Source organism: Corvus cornix, chromosome 3 (genome assembly GCF_000738735.6).
Source record: "Corvus cornix cornix isolate S_Up_H32 chromosome 3, ASM73873v5, whole genome shotgun sequence".
Lineage (NCBI taxonomy): Eukaryota > Metazoa > Chordata > Aves > Passeriformes > Corvidae > Corvus > Corvus cornix.
In genome coordinates, this window is record NC_047056.1 from 113,847,496 (window position 1) to 113,864,994 (window position 17,499).

A 17,499-nucleotide genomic window follows, 5' to 3' on the forward strand; every position below is an offset into this window, starting at 1 on the left:
CACCTCTGTGGCACAGTGCCCCCGCCCCAGCCTGAACGCAGCCCTCGGTCGCATCCCTGCACTGATGCTGGGGGCTGCACCCGCGTCCCCGTCCTCGGCCCAGGGGGGTCCCCCATCCTCCACCCCCAGGGATCCGCAGATAACCCGTAGGAGCCCCCCATCCTTCACCCGTGGGGAGCCGCCATCCCATGCCCAAGGGGGTCCCTTAAACCGCCACCCATGGGGGTCCCCAAACCTCCACCTGTGGGGGTCTCACATCCCCCTCCCATGGATGTCCCCCTGTCCTCCACTCCCGGGGTGCAGTTATCTGGGGGGGTCCCCAGCCCCTGCCCTCTCTCACCTCAGCCTCGGGGCACCTCTCCAGGGGTGCCTCAGCCCCATCCTGCGCCGGGGCTTCCATGTGGGGCCGGGTGCAGGGCACGGGGCACTTCTGGCTCCCTGCAAACGGGGCTCCGTCAGCGGGGGCTCCCCCGGACCAGCCCCCCCCATGTCCTGCCAGCCACACAACCCCCCCAGCCCCCACCCTGGCAAACCACTATCCCAGGGGTCCCTCCTGGGGGGACACAGTCGCGGGTTTGTCGCGCTCGTCCATGCCACCCACCCCTGCCCCCCAGCACAAGGGGCCGCGACCCCCGGGACCCACCGCCCGTGGAGTGCGGTGACCCACCGCAGAGCCCGGCGCACCCCGGTGGCACCAGCCCCGGCTCGCCCGTGCCCTGAGCCCGTAGAGGACACCGGCACCGCCCGGCTCCCCCGCCCGGCCGGGACCCGACCCCTTCCTTCTTATCCCCCCGCCTCCTACCTCTCTCCGGGTCCGTGCCCAACACCAGGAGAGCGAAAGGAACCTTTGCCCCGGCGCTGGCTCCACGGGCACAGCCCCGTGCGCTGCCCCACAAACGGCCCTGCCGGGCACGAGGGACCCCTGGGCATCCCGGGGAGCCGAGGCACAGGGCCAGGCGGGGTTGGACTGGGCTCCCCTCCATACCGGGAGCCGTGCAGGAGCTCTGCCCAGCCCGTCCCGGATCGCTGCCACCAGCCCACCCCGCTACCCTGAGCACCTTCCACGCCACACGGGCACGGGACGCACCGGAGAGGCTTCAGCCACGATCGTGCCGCTGGCGGCGAGGGTCCCACAGGCGGTGGGGACGCAGGAGAGGCACCGGCGGGGCCGGGGAGGAGCGGGATGAGCTTCCAGGATGAGTCACATCCGACGGGCTGCAGCCCTGCCCGGCCGAGCGGGTGCGGACCAGCCCCCGCCTGCAGCGCCCCAGGGCGCTGCTGTGCCCCCGCAGCCTGGAGGGGGTTAAACCCCCCAAATTAACCTGCCCAGGGCAGGGCTGGAGTGCCCATCCCGGGAGGGATTGAACAGCCGCGTGGATGTGGCACTTGGGGACGCGGGTCCGTGGTGCCCTCGGCAGCGCTGGGGGAGCGGCTGGACTCGATGATGATCTCAGTTTTCTTTTCCACCCTAAACAATTCCGCGATTCTAGACCCCAGCCGGCCCTTCTCCTCTGGCCCTGGCAGCTCCCCTCTCCCCCTGGAGCAGTGCTCTTGCACAAGATTTCCAATAAAGAATAAACAGGACAGCCTGGGTGCTGCACCCATCCCTTATCTCAGCCCAGCCTCCAGCGCGGGGCTGGGCAGCAGCTGGCGGGTGGCAGAAACTCCTTCTGTCATAAAAAGGACTCGAAGGTGTTTGCAAGGTACTTCAGGAGAAACTCTGCTCCCTGGCAGGTAACAGCAGCCACCCTCAGCATCACGAAGCCATGAGGAACGGGTGAAGAAAATAACAAGGATATTAAACAAAAAACCAAGTATCTCATCTTCCCCAATGCTTGGGAGAAAGACAGCCCTGAACACTTGCAGCTTATCACCACCTCAGAGCCCCTTGCAGGGCCTAAAGGGGCTCCAGGAGAGCTGGAGAGGGACTGGGGACAAGGCATGGAGGGACAGGACACAGGGAATGGCTTCCCACTGCCAGAGGGCAGGGCTGGATGGGATATTGGGAAGGAATTGTTCCCTGGCAGGGTGGGCAGGCCCTGGCCCAGGGTGCCCAGAGCAGCTGGGGCTGCCCCTGGATCCCTGGCAGTGCCCAAGGCCAGGCTGGACATTGGGGCTGGGAGCAGCCTGGGACAGTGGAAGGTGTCCCTGCCATGGCAGGGGTGGATTAAGTGACCTTTAAAAAGCCCCTGCCCACCCACACCAGTTGTGATTCCATGATTTCAGAGAGCCAACACCTGGAGTCAGCTCACAGCCCCCCACCACAGACACCACAGGAACAGTCCCGAAAGCATTTCAGCTGAAGGGAGGGAAAGAAAACAGCCATGAGTGGGTTTTGTCCTGATTTATTGCGCTTCCATCAGCGACATTCATTTGCCAGATGCAATTTGCTCATTCCAACAGCATTTGGACAGCATGGAGCAAACTGCCCCCTCAGAGCCCAGCTCAGCCCCTGGGACTGAACCTGCTGCTCCTCCCCACAGCATTACCTCCCCTCTCAGCCCACCCACCTCCACTGCTTCACATTCTCCTGATCTCCAAACTTCATTGTCCATACAGGGCTTTGAAATAGTTTTTGTTCCCCAGAGGGAGAAATCCTGGAGAGTTACCAGAGGGATCAGACAGGGTACAAGGAGCCTGCAGAGACTCAGAGCCACGTTAACTGTTCCTCTCCTGGACGTGGAATAGAGCGTGCTCATTAGATAAAAATTACTGGCTGAGTAGCTACAAGGGATTGATAAAGGCCACGGATCCCCTCTCCAAGAAGGATTGGGTGCAGGATTTATTAGTGCATTGAAATGGCATTGCCAGGCACAGGATGGAGGGACAAGGCTCCCAGTGCCGTTACTGGGGGTAAAGCTCCACGATCATCGCGTGTCCCTGGGGACAGAGAGAGAAAACATCACAGAAATGGCTCATGAACAGAGACAAGAATCATTATTACAGCCACGGATCAGGGCATGAAAAACGTGAGCCACAGCAGCTGGACACGAGCCCAGGGGTGCCCAGGGGGGCAAGAGGCCACTGGCCCCTGGGCTGTGCCAGCTCTGGGCTGGCAGCAGGGCCAGGGCAGTGCCCGTCCCCTGTGCTGGCACTGCTGGGGCACCTCCAGTGCTGGGGGCAGCTCTGGGCCCCTCCTGACAGGAGAGACCCTGAGGGGCTGGAGCGTGTCCAGGAAGGGAACGGAGCTGGGAAGGGGCTGGAGCAGCAGGAGCGGCTGAGGGAGCTGGGAAAGGGGCTCAGGCTGGAGCAAAGGAGGCTCCGGGGGGACCTTGTGGCTCTGCACAAGTCCCTGACAGGAGGGGGCAGCCAGGGCAGGGGTCAGGCTCTGCTCCCAGGGAACAGGGACAGGACTGAGTGGCGATGGGGGGCAGCCAGAGGTTGCCTGAGGGAGCTCTGAACACCCAGCACCCAGAGCTGGTGTAACCAGACAGGACTCCAGAGTCCCAGCAGAATCAGACCTGCCATTCCTGCCCTCTCCCAAGGGAACACGCTGGAGCACAGCACCATTACCTGCCCTCCTGCAGCACAGGCAGCGACCAGGCCGTACTGTCCCCCCTCCTTCTTCAACCTGTGGGCAGCAGTGATGACCAGGCGGCAGCCGGTGGCCCCAAAGGGGTGTCCCAGGGACAGGGAACCCCCCCAGGTGTTGAACTTGTCCAGGGGAGGGGCTCCAACCTGCAGGGACACAGAGAGACACATCCCATCATCACCTGGCCATCACTAGCTCATCCCAACACCAAGCCTACAGCAGTTCAGGATGGCACATGAGGCTGATCAGGGGATAAATGCACCCCAAAGGTGTTCCTGCTTTGCCTGCAGCCCCTCAGGGAAGCCCTGCACTGAGCAAGGACTGAGCCCCTCACACTGTTCTTAATTCCCTCCTCTCCAAGGATTGTGGCTCTGGATCTCCACCTCCTACCAACAACGGGAATAGCATCCCAAAAAAATTTCGTTTCCCAAAGAAACTGCCTAAATTGGGATTTGCTAACCCAAGCTCAAGGAGCATCACTGCTCCTCACAGGACAGAGCCAGAGCCTGGCTGTGCAGCATCAGTACAGGCAGCTGCCAGGAGGGAGCCCAGTAACCCCAAGGTTAAACTGAACTGCAGAGAAAAGTGGGTCCAGAGGAGGCCCCGGAGCTGCTCCAGGGCTGGAGCCCCTCTGCTCTGGAGCCAGGCTGGGAGAGCTGGGGGTGCTCACCTGGAGAAGAGAAGGATCCAGGGAGAGCTCAGAGCTCCTTGCAGGGCCTGAAGGGGCTCCAGGAGAGCTGGAGAGGGACTGGGGACAAGGCATGGAGGGACAGGACAAGGAGGAAAATGTCCTGACTGCGCCTTACCTTTGACTTCCTGCCCATGTAGTTCTGTGCAAACCAATCCGAATCCATGGCTTTCAGGTTAGCCAGGATCTGCCCCTGCAAGGGAGGGGAGGGTGACATTGATAAGAACCCAAAGCAGGTGGCTACAGGGAGGCATCCCAGATTTAGAGCACTTACAGCAAAAGCCTCGTGGAACTCGAACACGTCGATGTCACTCAGGGTGAGCCCGGCCTTCTCCAGCACTTTGGGAGTGGCGTAGGTGGGGCTGAAGGAGGGAGGACACACAAGTCTTGCATCAGTGTTTCCTGTCAGCATCATCCCCCTTTTTCCAGAGTCACATCCTTCTCTCTGGGCTCGTGGCCCAGCTCTGCCCATCCCTCTCCATGGGAAGCACAGCCCCCAGAACTCCTGCTGAGGTGCCCCAGCGATCCCGGGCTGTTCCTGCCACTGCTGCTCTCCCACCTCCCCTCCTGCTCACACTCGTGAAGGCCTGAGGAGATGCAACATCTCCTGAGACACTTCCCAAAAACACACCATGGCAAGAGAGGGCTGTTGTGGGAGCAGGGGCTGTGGGGGGACGCTCTCCATCTCCACCTACCCCAGGAGCAGCTGGTCCTTCGGATCCTGGGACACGTACACGAAATCCCTGTGCAGGAAAAGGGCTGTCAGTGCCAGGGAGAGGAGAAGGAAGTGGGAGCAGAGGCCACTGGACCAGCCCTCCCTACCTTAGGTAGGCCTTTGGTTTGTATCCCATGGCCAGGGCCTTCTCCTCAGACATGATCAGGATGGCCGACGCTCCGTCGGTCTGGAATGGGCAGGGAGAAGCCGGGTCAGGGGTGAAGGACCTGCAGCCCCTGCACACAACGAGCCCCACAGCCCTCAGAGAGAGAGGACCTGAACATCACCAGAGCCTCCAGGACACCCCACTGCGATGGGGGCCAAAGGCTGCTGGAGTGAGTGGATGGATGGGGGATCACTAATGGTGCCAGCACACGCTGCTGAAGCGCCTCCTTACAGCCCACAGGCACAATGCCCCCCAGGACTGAGGGGCCTGAAAGCACTGCTAGGCCTGGGACAAGTTGCTCATCCCAAACACTCAGCTGTCCTCCCAGTTCCATCCCAAAACTGAGAATAATTCCAGGACAACACAAGCCACAGGTTCACCATGTGACAAGAATGAGCACTGTGGGTTTGGCACATCAAATCATGGAATGGTTGGGGTTGGAAGTGACCTTAAATTTCACCCAGTTCCACCTTCCTGCCATGGGCAGGGACATCTCCCACTTCCCCAGGTTGCTCCAAGCCTACAGTTTTTAGCTTTTATGTATTCTTCATGTATTTGGAGCTCTGTAGACTGTTAAATGCCCTGGTATAACTTCCAGTACTTTTCCAGCTTTCTTTCCCACAGTGAACAAACATTTATTGATGCATTCCTAAAATATTGTTTAGTCTTGCCTCTTACTTCTCCAAGGACTTTTTATTTTGCACCATGTAATCATAGACATGATAAAGGTAGGGTAGGAGATGGGGAGGGGAGCCCCCATGGGGCAGAACCCAGGGGGGAATTATTTAACCAACTCCTCTATTTGGACAACATTGGCTGGATATTCTAATTGCCCCATCTCATATTAAATGGTACAAATCTAATTCAGGCTGTGGGTTTTCACCATATTCTGTACCTGAAGGCTTTCAAGGAAAGGTTTGCTTTTATACTGTCATTCTAACGTTGTCTGGAAAAGTTTGTGTTCTATTTCCAGGCATCACAAGCCCCAATGTCCAGCCTGGCCTTGGGCACTGCCAGGGATCCAGGGGCAGCCCCAGCTGCTCTGGGCACCCTGTGCCAGGGCCTGCCCACCCTCCCAGGGAACAATTCCTTCCCAATATCCCATCCAGCCCTGCCCTCTGGCACTGGGAAGCCATTCCCTGTGTCCTGTCCCTCCGGAGCTGTGGCTGCCCCTGGATCCCTGGCAGTGCCCAAGGCCAGGTTGGACACTGGGGCTTGGAGCACCCTGGGACAGTGGGAGGTGTCTCTGCCCATGGCAGGGGTGGCACTGGATGAGATTTAAGGTCACTTCCAACCCAAACCATTCCATGATTCTGTGAAGTTCAGACTAAACCTACTGACTTCAGTGGTACAACGTCACCAATCCCATCCTGGGACAGAGTCCCTACGTGGGCCTTGGAAGGATTGACCCTCAGGAAGCAGCTACAGAGAAGCAAACAGGTAAGACATCCCAAAACTTCAGGGGTTTTGTTATGGATTTTAAAATGAAACAATCCAAATTCACCAGATTCACTCAGTTCCAGGTTACACCTGGAAAATCTGGAAACAGTTGACATTAAAAAGCTCCTTCCCACATTATCCCAGCTAGGGGAGGCAGAGGGTCAAGTGGACAGTGCTGGGAACAGGAATTACCAGGAAGGAGGAGTTGGCTGCTGTGACTGTTCCGTAGGGCTTGACAAACGCCGGCTTCAGCTTTCCCATCTGCTCCATGGAGGACGGCCGGATCCCGTTATCCTTGGTGACTGTGTCTTTGCCTGGTGAAGGAAAAAAGTACAATCCAACTACAAACATCAGCAACACACAAGAACTTCATCATCAGGAATCCAGGGGGGAAAAAAAAAAATCAGAAAATTGTGGGGTTCAGGACAAGCATGAGGAGGGGAAAAAGGAAAATTTGTTTGTGGCATCAGGATATTTAACATGGCTAAAAATAGCACTTAAAAATGGAAGCTACCTCACTTTTCCTCAGAAGACAGCAAAAACAAAGTGCTGCCATCTGTTTAGTGTAAGGAAAAATTACCACATGGGAAACCCGGTTGAGAAAAGAATTTAAATTTAGGTTAAAAAGCCTAAATGGAGAACTGGGCTTAAATCAGTTTACATTTATGTGCTGAGTTTGAGGAATAAAGAGCACTGGGAAAACCCAAATACATCCATCTGCAATTATTCCAATTGCTAAATAAGCCCGTTAAGAAAAAGTACCAATTGTATAATAAAGACCACGTGGAACTGTGCATCTACAAGGCAAATTTCTCCAGGATCCCAGTCAGAGTTCCCAAATGAACAGCAAAGTGTCTCCACCGGCTCCTGGGAGTGAGGGGGACACCAGGACAGGCCATGGGAGGGGCAGCTTAAAGGTTGTCCCCAAACTGTTTCACCTCCCAGTGAGGAATGTGAGGCCTTGTGAACTGGAACCTGCCACATTGCAGCTCCTCCCACCCAGCACCTGCACTATCAGACTGGGATTTTATTGGGCTTGTGTTTGTTGTTGATATTCTGGGGTATAAAGGTGGTTGCTCTTGCCTGGCTGGAAGGGCAGTGGGATTCCAGGTCCAACTGTCCTGATTTTCCCTGCTCTGTCACCTCATTAGCACAGATGTGGGGTGGGCAAGAAAAAATTTAGGTATGTAAAGATTTGACAGAGGGCAGGGTTAGATGGGATACTGGGAAGGAACTCTTCGTTGTGAGGGTGGGGAGGGGCTGGGATGGAATTCCCAGAGAAGCTGTGGCTGCCCCTGAATCCCTGGAAGTGTCCCAGGCCAGGCTGGATGGGGCTTGGAGCACCCTGGGACAGCAGAAGGTGTCAGGGCTGGAACTGGGTGATCTTTAACATCCCTTCCCACCCAAACCACTCCACGATTCCGTGTTTCACTCTCAGATAACCCGTTTACAAACACATCCCTGCTCCAGCAGTTCTCCAGGGACAAACAGAACCCACCCAGACCCACAGAACTCCCTGGAGCTGCCCCCAGCAGGGAGTGCTGGCCGTGGCACACGGGCACTGTCACCTGGCACTTTGAAGGGCACCACGTCCTGCAGCAGCCCCTCCTCCTGGGCTTTCTTGGCCAGCGTGTGGGAGCGCAGGGCGTACTCGTCCTGCTCCAGGCGGGAGATGCCGAAGGCGGCGGCCAGGCGGTCGGCAGAGTGACCCATGGTCTCGCTGGTGGAGAACTCTGCCACGGCTGGGAGCTGCCACCAGGGAGGGAAAGTCAGCACAGGTGAAAAAAGCCCTCCTGGGAGCACACAGAGATGAGCCCCACGGTCAGAGGGAGGCTCTTCCCTTCGTTAATTCAGAGCTACCCAATTAACACACGGCAACCAGACCAGAACAGACTGAGTCCAATGTGTCAGGGGAACCATCTCTTTCCAAGACTTTGGGGAAAATGAGGTCCAGGCTGCTGGGAATCCATGACAAAAGGTTGTAGGTACAAAAATGCTGTTAGTGAGGATTTTCTTGTTATTTTTTCTAAGTCCGTGAGAAACTTTTCTCTCTCACAGAAGAGGTAGTAGGGAATGTAAACAATCAAGCCACCTGCAACCTTGGAAACTCTTGTTTATGGTATAGTAGAAAAATATTTTGATAATGGATGTTTTAGGATTTTGGCCAATCACCCCAAGGGGTGGCTGGTCCTTTGTCCAATTAGACTATGAAGAAAAAAGTCTATAAAAGGTTTGTAAAAGAATTAAATAAATCAATCTTGCTGCACAATTCCTGCCTGCTGGATCTTCTCTCCTCCTCCCTATGGCTGCGGGACACGGTGATATACCGTAGGAACCAGGCCTGCGGTAATAAAAGGTGACCAGGCCTTTTGGGTTCAGCTGGAACAACACATCCTGGGACCTCAAAACTCCCTGTCAGACACCCCCTTATCCAAAAGCAGAGCCCAGAGGTGATTCTGGCTTCGTTTTTGTTCTTCCAGCAGCACACAGGAAATCCCTGGGTGCATTTAATCCTGAGATTTTCATATCTTATGTGGATTTGGGGTCTCAGCTCTGCCATACTGAACCCAGGCCTCGCTGCACTCGCACTACAGGGAATGACATGGATGCAGTTTCCTTGTGAAGAGCTTGGGGTGGGAAGGAGGGAAGTGCTACTCCTTTGCATCCTCACCACGTTGCAATTCACCCCCCTACGGCCCCCAGGACAGAGCAGTGGCTCACTCTGCTCCTGACATGGCCCTGTGGATGCTCTTCAGGGGAGCTGAACACATCCAGCCCCTGGCAGGATTTGGCCAGGAACAGGAATCAAAAGGCATATTTAAGATGCATTAATCAAACAACAATTATATTCATATATTGAATTATATTCATATTCCTGTCTAATACTAAGGGGGCAAAGCCTACTATCTAGTAAAATTCCTCTGACCCTAGAATTCCTCTGACACTTCAGAATAACCTTTATATTTATGGGGAAAAAGCTTCTATTTCTGTCATCTGCAGCACGCTTTGTCCAGGAGTTGCAGAAGGAGGTTTTGCAGCAAGTTGGGTTTACTGAAGATGAACGTGTGGGAAGCAAAAGCAGAGTCCCAAATGCTGTGAGATGCATTAATCAATGTTTTAACCCAAAGCAGAGGACAGAGATCGATCATGGCGAACCCCAGAAGCCACCCCACCCATCTTCAATCCTCTCTATCGAGGTCAAAAAAACGACCTGTTCACACCTTCTACACCAGGTTCCTAAACATCTAAATGCCTGACAAACCAAAATACCTCGGGAGTAAAGTAGTCAGGGCGAATTTTGGAAATGAGGGAGAGCTTCTGGCCCAGGGTCTTGGCTCGGTTCAGAGTCAGCATCGTCTTCCTCATCTTCCTGCTGTGGCGGATGGGGACGTCGGACATGAGCTCCACGCCGCCGGCCACCACCACGTCGCACTGGCCGGCCGCGATCATCCCCACGCCTGCAACGAGAGGCATTCCCAGGAACGCTGCCAGAGCTCACCCCGACAGAGCCCTGGGTACTCCTGCACTCCAGTTCCTCCTCCAGCCCCGGCCTTAGCCAGGTTCCACAACACCATCCTCTGTCGCTCGGCTCGTGCTCGTCCTTGTCACACAGAGCAGGGAGGGAAGGACAGGCCCAGCAGTTTGGGCCGGGTCTCCATTTTTTAGCCCTGTTTAGGCTCAGGCAAAGATAAAAGTCTTTTGGTCACCATGGTCAGTCTTTACGTCCCAAACAAACAGGGACACTGGGCAGAGATGCTGCTGCAGGCCTACAGCAGACACTCAGTTCATGTTCTATTTCGTTGGTTAAAAAACTTCCACAGAATCCCTGAGGTTGGAAAAGCCCTCCCAGCCCATCGAGTCCAACCTGTGCCCAATCCCCACCTTGTCCCCAGCCCAGAGCACTGAGTGCCACCTCCAGCCCTTCCTGGGACACCTCCAGGGATGGGCACTCCAAACCTCCCTGGGCAGCCCCTGCCAAGGCCTGAGCACCCTTTCCATGGGGAAATTCCTGCTGCTGTCCACCCTGAGCCTGCCCTGGCCCAGCCTGAGGCCATTCCCTCTCCTCCTGTCCCTGTTCCCTGCCAGCAGAGCCCGACCCCCCCCGGCTGCCCCCTCCTGTCAGGGACTTGTGCAGAGCCACAAGGTCCCCCCGGAGCCTCCTTTGCTCCAGGCTAAACAATTCCATTTTTCCTTCCATTCCAGCATTTCTTCAGTTGGTTTTTGCATTCACAAGCAGTGCAACTTGAATAAAGGCTGTAAAAGAATTTCCAAGCTCCTTCTCAACCCCCCAGCTTGTTCTTCCAGCCCACATACCTGTGGTCATGGCCTGGTTGGAGGAAATACAGGCCATGGTGACGGTGTGGGCCGGAGTTTTGTCGGAGAACCCCGCTCCCAAGGCAGCCTGCAACAACAGAGAGGGGCTGTTAAACCCACAGCTTCTGCTCCCAGGCCAGAGCTGCCCCTGCCCAGCACACCTTGCCAGGTGGAGCTGAAGACACCAACAGGGAGTTCTCATCCAGTTAATTATGGCAGCAGCTCTTCCCCTCCCCAGACTCTGGGGCAGGAGCTGAGGCCGCTGCCGAGGCTCTCAGCCACATTGAGACCAGCCACTGCCCCTCCACATTTCTTAATAAAGAGACAAACTAATCACACCCCTCACATTTAAAAAAACTCATCAAAAGAGCCTCCAACTACTTGACATCATCTTTGCTTCACCTTACTGGCAAAGGCAACACGTGAATGGGGTGATTCAGACTGCTCGGCACAAGGCTCTGTGGCTTCACAGAGAAAGGCAAACTGCAGAGCAGTGACACATCTGAGCAGCCCAGAGCAGCTCCCAGAGACCTTCCCTACATGGGATGGGGCCAACTAGTTGAAAGTTCAGCAGCTGTTCCCAAGTTAAAATTACCCTGCAGCCCCATCTGACTGGCAGGTGACCAAAGCCAGGCCTTGCCTTCACGAGGCTGAGGCACCTCCCCAGTGCCAGGGAGCCCAGGTTACATCATGGATTTATCCAGTTGCAGAGCACAGCAGAGGCTCCAGGTTAGCAAAGATCAGGCTGCCTGCCACGTGACTCCAGAGGATCAGCTGCTCTGGGGATAATACAGGAATTGTGTTTTCTGGCTGCTGGAACAAAGGGCAGCAAAGCTGCTCCGCTGCAAATCCTGCGAAAGCCGTGTCTGACCAGCCAACTCAAATAAACAAATAAATACCACAACAAAGCAAACCCTCACAGCACACTCTGCTCCTCCCCAGGACATTGGGCAAGGCAGCGTTCAAGTCCAACTGGTATTTAGGAGCTGAGGGATCAGCAAACCTTAACAAAACCTTCCCTTGCAGGGAAGAGTCAAGCAGAAGCTTCACAGCACTGAAATATGAAAATCTGATAAAAAATGACGCAAAATAAAATCTAGGGCGGATTTCAACAGGAGGCAGAGAATCCCAAAACCATTTTCCTTATAGTCCCAGGCACTCATTTAACAGACAATACTACACAACTACTTCATACTCTCAAATCATATTTAAACAAACAACAATACTGGGAATTCATTTTCAGCAAGTATTTGTCATCTTCAGAGTTGCAGAAATCAGACTCCCAGGGAAATGCTGCACAGCACCCACCTCTCTGGCAACATTACTGGTTTTCACCTCCTGGATCACTGTGCCATAAACGATGTAATCAACAGCATCCCGTGGGACACTGGTCCGGGTCAGCAGGCCCCTGAGGAGAGGATCAGAACAAAGGCAATTTGCATCACGTAAGCAACAACCTCTCCAACATCCTCTTCCTACCAGCTTGGCTGGAGAACAAGGCAACAACAGAGCCACAGCTTCTGCCCCCAGCTCAGAAGAAATCTCATGTGCATGTGGGCGTGTGGGAAGTGCAGCTGATTATGGGCTGCAAACAATCATGGTGATAATTTCACTACAAATTATTACAGAACTTCATTAAAGCAACTACTTTATAACCCCCACACCCCTCCTTCCACAAAACGGTTCACAGAATCATCAAATCCCAGAACAGTTTGGGTGGGAAGGGACCTCAAAGCCCATCCAGTTCCACCCCTGCCATGGGCAGGGACACTTCCACTATCCCAGGGTGTTCCAAGCCCCATCCATCCTGGCCTTGGGCACTGCCAGGGATACAGGGGCAGCCATCTCCAGGCTTCTCCAAGCCTTCTCTCTTCTCCACAGCACTTTGCTCTGCCTCCCAACAAAACAAACCCACTGCTAATGGCCTTCAGAACAGAAGGGACAGGCAGGGTGACAGAATTTGCTCAATATCCTTGTTGTCACACGGTTTCCTCTGTGCTGCCCAGGCTGTTTTTCCCACCAGCTGTAAGCACACCTCAACAGCAGCTCTGATCTCTGTGTTTGGAAAACTAGAGCTGGGAATCAAATTCACTAAAATTTGTCACCACCACCATCGCTTTACACCAACACAAACCTGTTGAAAACCCCAACAACAACACAAACCCCACTGCTGTGGAGGGAGGCCAGGAAAAATAAAGCACCTGAGCTGTTCAGAGCCTTGGCTTTGCAACCCTGAAGCCTCAGCAGTTTAACAAGAATTCGAAGCCCTTTCAGTGTTCCATTTACTTACTGCAGTGCTGCTCTGGCTAAGTCATGTGGCATCAGATCAGCATACCTGGAAGGTGAACAGGAGAGGAAGAAACTCAGAGGTGTGAGGAACCAGTACAGAATACTCAGTACAGAACTCTGCTGTGAGCACAGAGCAGCAGCAAGAACTGGGGATGGACCAGAAATGCTCCACTGCACTTCTGAGGAAACATTTCAAGGAATCACAGGTTGGTTTGGGTTGGAAGAGACGCTAAATCTCATCCAGTGCCACCCACTGCCATGGGCAGGGACACCTCCCACTGTCCCAGGCTGCTCCCAGCCCCAATGTCCAGCCTGGCCTTGGGCACTGCCAGGGATCCAGGGGCAGCCCCAGCTGCTCTGGGCACCCTGGGCCAGGGCCTGCCCACCCTCCCAGGGAACAATTCCTTCCCAATATCCCATCCAGCCCTGCCCTCTGGCACTGGGAAGCCATTCCCTGTGTCCTGTCCCTCCAGCCCTTGTCCCCAGTCCCTCTCCAGCTCTCCTGGAGCCCCTTCAGGCCCTGCAAGGGGCTCTGAGCTCTCCCTGGATCCTTCTCCAGGTGAGCACCCCCAGCTCTCCCAGCCTGGCTGCAGAACAGAGGGGCTCCAATCACTGCACTAAACCCACAGAAAAGCAGCAGTGATCAGATAAAGAAATCCCTTCTCCATCCTAAGGGGCAGGTGTGGTCCTAGTCCAACTGTGGATTTGGTGGCCCAACAATCCAGGAGGAAGAGCCTGCAGCAGATCTTTGGCCCCTGTCCCGCCAGTTTTGTGAAACTTGGTGCTTCATCTGCTATAGATTCACCAACAGCTTCCTCCACAATCCCTTACTCTTCCCAGAATCCATACACATGGACAACCTTCTTCAAACCACATTTTTGCACTAGATAAGCTGGAATAACTGCAGCAGCCTAACTCACTGCCCCTCCAGAGCCTTTAGGCCCAGGAATAGCTCCCCTGAAATGAATAAGTGAGATTTTTCACAGAAAGAGCCGAGTATCAACCAAGTCAGGAGGTGTTTTCTGTATTTTACTCCTCTTTGATACTCACGAGGTGCCAGACTGCAGAAAGGGAATACGGACACCCTCCACCACCACAACATTCTTCACCCCAGTTTTGCCCAAGGTCTTCTTAGTCTTGGGCTGGACTGTGAAGGGAGAAGTGATGGTGACAAGAACATCAGCAATTTTAGTATAGATCCTGCAAAAATCTTCTAGAAAACAAGGAAAATTGTTCTCTTTTGGTGCATATGTGAAAGGCAGGGAAGGTAGGACACCTGAGCTGGAATATTGGAATCATGGAATAGTTTGGGTGGGAAGGCCCCTTAAAGCTCATCCAGTCCCTCCCCCTGCCATGGGCAGGAACACCTCCCACTATCCCAGGTTGCTCCAAGCTCAATCCAACCGGGCCTGGAACACTTCCAGGGATGGGGCCTGTGCCTCACCACCCTCACAGCCAAGAATTTCTCCCTAATGGGAAGAAATTTTCTCCCCAGTGAGAGAGGTTTAAGGCAAGAGATGTCACGATCCAGCACTGCTCGACAGACCAGTGCCAGGATGAAACTCCAGCACTGTCTGGGGATTCCTTCAGGCTCCTCACGAAGCCCAGGGGATGATGAGGAGCTGCTGTCCAGGCCTGTTCCCAAAATCCCAAAGCCTGAGTCACCTGAGCAACCCCCACAGTGAACCCCAGAGTGTGGATCACCCCAACCACTCACTGTGGACGATGACTAAAAACTGGGAATGGCTGCTGGGAGCCAGGGCAGTCAAAGGATGAGAGGACTCTGCTGCAAACACTGCTTTGCCTGAAGTTTTCCTAGTTTGCAGCTGATCAGGAACACCTGAACTAAGGCACTCTGCACCATTTCCAAGATTTAAGTGGAAAAAGACTCTGGCAAAGGGAGGCAGCTTCCAAAACAGCCATGTCTAGCACAGACCCACTGAAATTCCTGGTGTTTCCCCCTTACCTGCAGCTTGGAACTGCGAGGAGCAGCTGAGTGATCGAGCAACTGGAAAACAAGGAAGGGAAAAATGCCAGAAAAAAAGTCAGAAACAGTTCTGCTCTCTGTAAGAAGGGTTAAAAAGGCAAATAATGTCTCTGTAAGACACCTGAACACCTGTGGGGTGTTGGGGGGTTTACTCTGCTCAGAAACTCGACGCAGTTTCTGTTGTTAACTCAAGACTCCTCCCCATCTGATGTGGGAAGGGACAAAAAAGGCAACAATGTAATTAGGGATTAAGAATAAAATATCGTCAGTCTTTTAATGGTGAGAACAGGGCACATTCAGATCCCAGCACGGGTTCCAAACCCAACACCTCAACCAGACGTTTATGACCCACCCACGAAAGTGAAAGATACTCACGGCCCCCGGCAGCCCAGGCTGAGGACACGGGGAGGTTCCGCAGGGCAGAGCTCAGCATGGAACTCATTTTGGAATCTGGGGAAGGGCTGATGTCAGTCCAAGCTGCTCTATCCGGAACAGTCCCAAGGGAAGTGACCTGCCTGCCTCACACGGAGCCAAAAGGTGAGGAGCAGACACTCCAAGGGCAGCAGGGAATCACTTCCCACCACGCTCCGTGAGCGGAATCTGACCAGGAGGAGCCTGGCTTGTGACAGGGGCTGCAAACGTGCCTGTGAATAAATACTGCCCAGTGAGCTTCTCAACTCCCTCCCAGGAACTGCTCCACCACTTCCCACCGGAAAATTGTCCCAGTGCCCAGGCAGCCTTGCTGCCAGCAGCATCTCCTGACGCAGTGTCCTTGGCACCCCTTCCCACCCCTGCCCCTTGTTAACCCCCGGTGCCAGCCTGAGGAACTCCTGCTGTGCATCCCCACGGCAAACAGAGCACCTTCATGTCCTCCATCCCCCAAAATGCCTCTGCAGATTTCCCAAAGCTCATTCCAAAATCGGGTTTCCCTATAAAAAAATCCTCATCTATAGATTTTATCGCCCAGGGCTCAGGATGGTCCTCACAGCTCCAGGTCTTTGGCTGATCCATGCTAACATTCATCTCCCTCTGTCACACTTTGGGGGTTCAAATCCCAGCACTTTCTCCCCCAAACACAAAGTTTTTCCATGGAGGGGCGCAGGAACACCCACAGACCCAAACCCAGCCCTGTGCAGCCCCACAAAAGTCAGCACAAGCTGCCAGTCACCCCCTTTGACACCTCACAGCCGCAGCTCCACACCTGGAACGCGCAGCATTCCTCCCTTCCCAGCCCAAAAACCAGACCCAGGCTCCTCCTGCCAACAAAACTCCTGAAAACAGACCTTTCCAAGGCATCCTGCTCTTCCTCCACCTGTGCCGAGCTCCCTCCCCACACCTGATTGAGGCTTTTCCCTGAATTTTCCCTGCCCGGCTGACAGAAGTTTCTCCCAGGTATAAGCTCCTCCTCCCTCCCACGCTGCACAGCCATCTCCTCCCGATGCACCCCTGTTCCTGCCCCCCAAAACGTGCCCAACCCCCTCATTTTCGGCAGCCAGTGCTCCCCTGGCACCCCAAGGGCTCAGCCCTGCCCGCACAAGTCACCAGGGCAAAGCTCCTTCCAGAGGCGGCAGGATCCGCCTGGATTCCACAGCCGAGCTGGACTCCGCGATCCTCATGGATCCCTTCCAGCTCAGGATAATCCACAATTCCATGAACAGCCTCTACTCCCCTCCTCTCTCCACACACCCCTGACGCTTTCACACACCGCAGCACCGTCATCCCCACCCGCGGGACGCCCAGCGCCCACCTGCTACAGCCCCAAACACACCCGTGCTTCTCTCAGCCGCCCCCAAAACCCCCTCGTCCATCCAGGACCGACCCCCGACCCCTCCGTCCGCCCAGGACCGATCTCTCGACCCCTTCATCCACCCGGGACCGACCTTCCGCTCCCTCCTCACCCTTTCCCAGCCCCCCACGTCCGTCTGGAACGAAGCCCCCGACTCCCCTCACTTTTCCCCCGCCCACCTGAGACCGACCCCCGGACTCCCTTCATCCTTCCCACGCCCACTGAAGACCGACCCCCGATCCTCTGCTCCATCCCGGACGGAGCCGCCTACCCCTAACCCCCACCCCTTTCCCCGGGACCGACTTCCCGACTCCTCTCACCCTTCCCGCACCCCCGGCCAACCAGGACAGAGCCCTCAAGCTCGCTGTCCGCGCTGTCCCCTCCGGTCCGCGCTGCGCCGCTCCCGCCGCTCACCTCGGCCCTCGCCCCGCTCTGCCGCCGCCGCGCCGCCACTCAGCGAGGGCCCCGCGGCCCCCCACCTTCCGGGCTGCCCGCCGCGCGCCTGACCGGCACCGCCCGCTCCGCAGCCCCTCCCCGGCCTCACCCGCAATCCGCTCCCGCTCGGCACGGATTGAAAACACC

At 55.5% G+C, this 17,499-nt stretch overlaps 1 protein-coding gene across 3 annotated transcripts; it reads right to left on the reverse strand.

Moving 5' to 3' along the window:
• Window positions 1-2,329: 2,329 nt before the first annotated feature.
• On the reverse strand, window positions 2,330-17,397 carry HADHB (hydroxyacyl-CoA dehydrogenase trifunctional multienzyme complex subunit beta). 3 transcript variants are annotated; one of them, XM_039568441.1, is made up of 16 exons: window positions 17,332-17,397; window positions 15,507-15,775; window positions 15,111-15,152; window positions 14,195-14,291; window positions 13,146-13,190; window positions 12,164-12,263; window positions 10,856-10,943; window positions 9,812-9,999; window positions 8,110-8,290; window positions 6,734-6,855; window positions 5,043-5,122; window positions 4,916-4,963; window positions 4,495-4,582; window positions 4,339-4,413; window positions 3,514-3,678; window positions 2,330-2,880 (listed from the first exon to the last, which is right to left on the reverse strand). In XM_039568441.1, exons 2-16 carry the CDS (start codon window positions 15,571-15,573, stop codon window positions 2,845-2,847), a joined length of 1,422 nt encoding a protein of 473 aa, XP_039424375.1. In that variant the 5' UTR covers window positions 15,574-15,775; window positions 17,332-17,397; the 3' UTR covers window positions 2,330-2,844. The 3 variants fall into 3 exon arrangements, with proteins under 3 accessions (XP_039424375.1, XP_039424376.1, XP_039424374.1); XM_039568442.1 differs by lacking the exon at window positions 17,332-17,397 and adding an exon at window positions 17,249-17,327; XM_039568440.1 differs by lacking the exon at window positions 17,332-17,397 and adding an exon at window positions 17,238-17,325.
• Window positions 17,398-17,499: the final 102 nt, after the last annotated feature.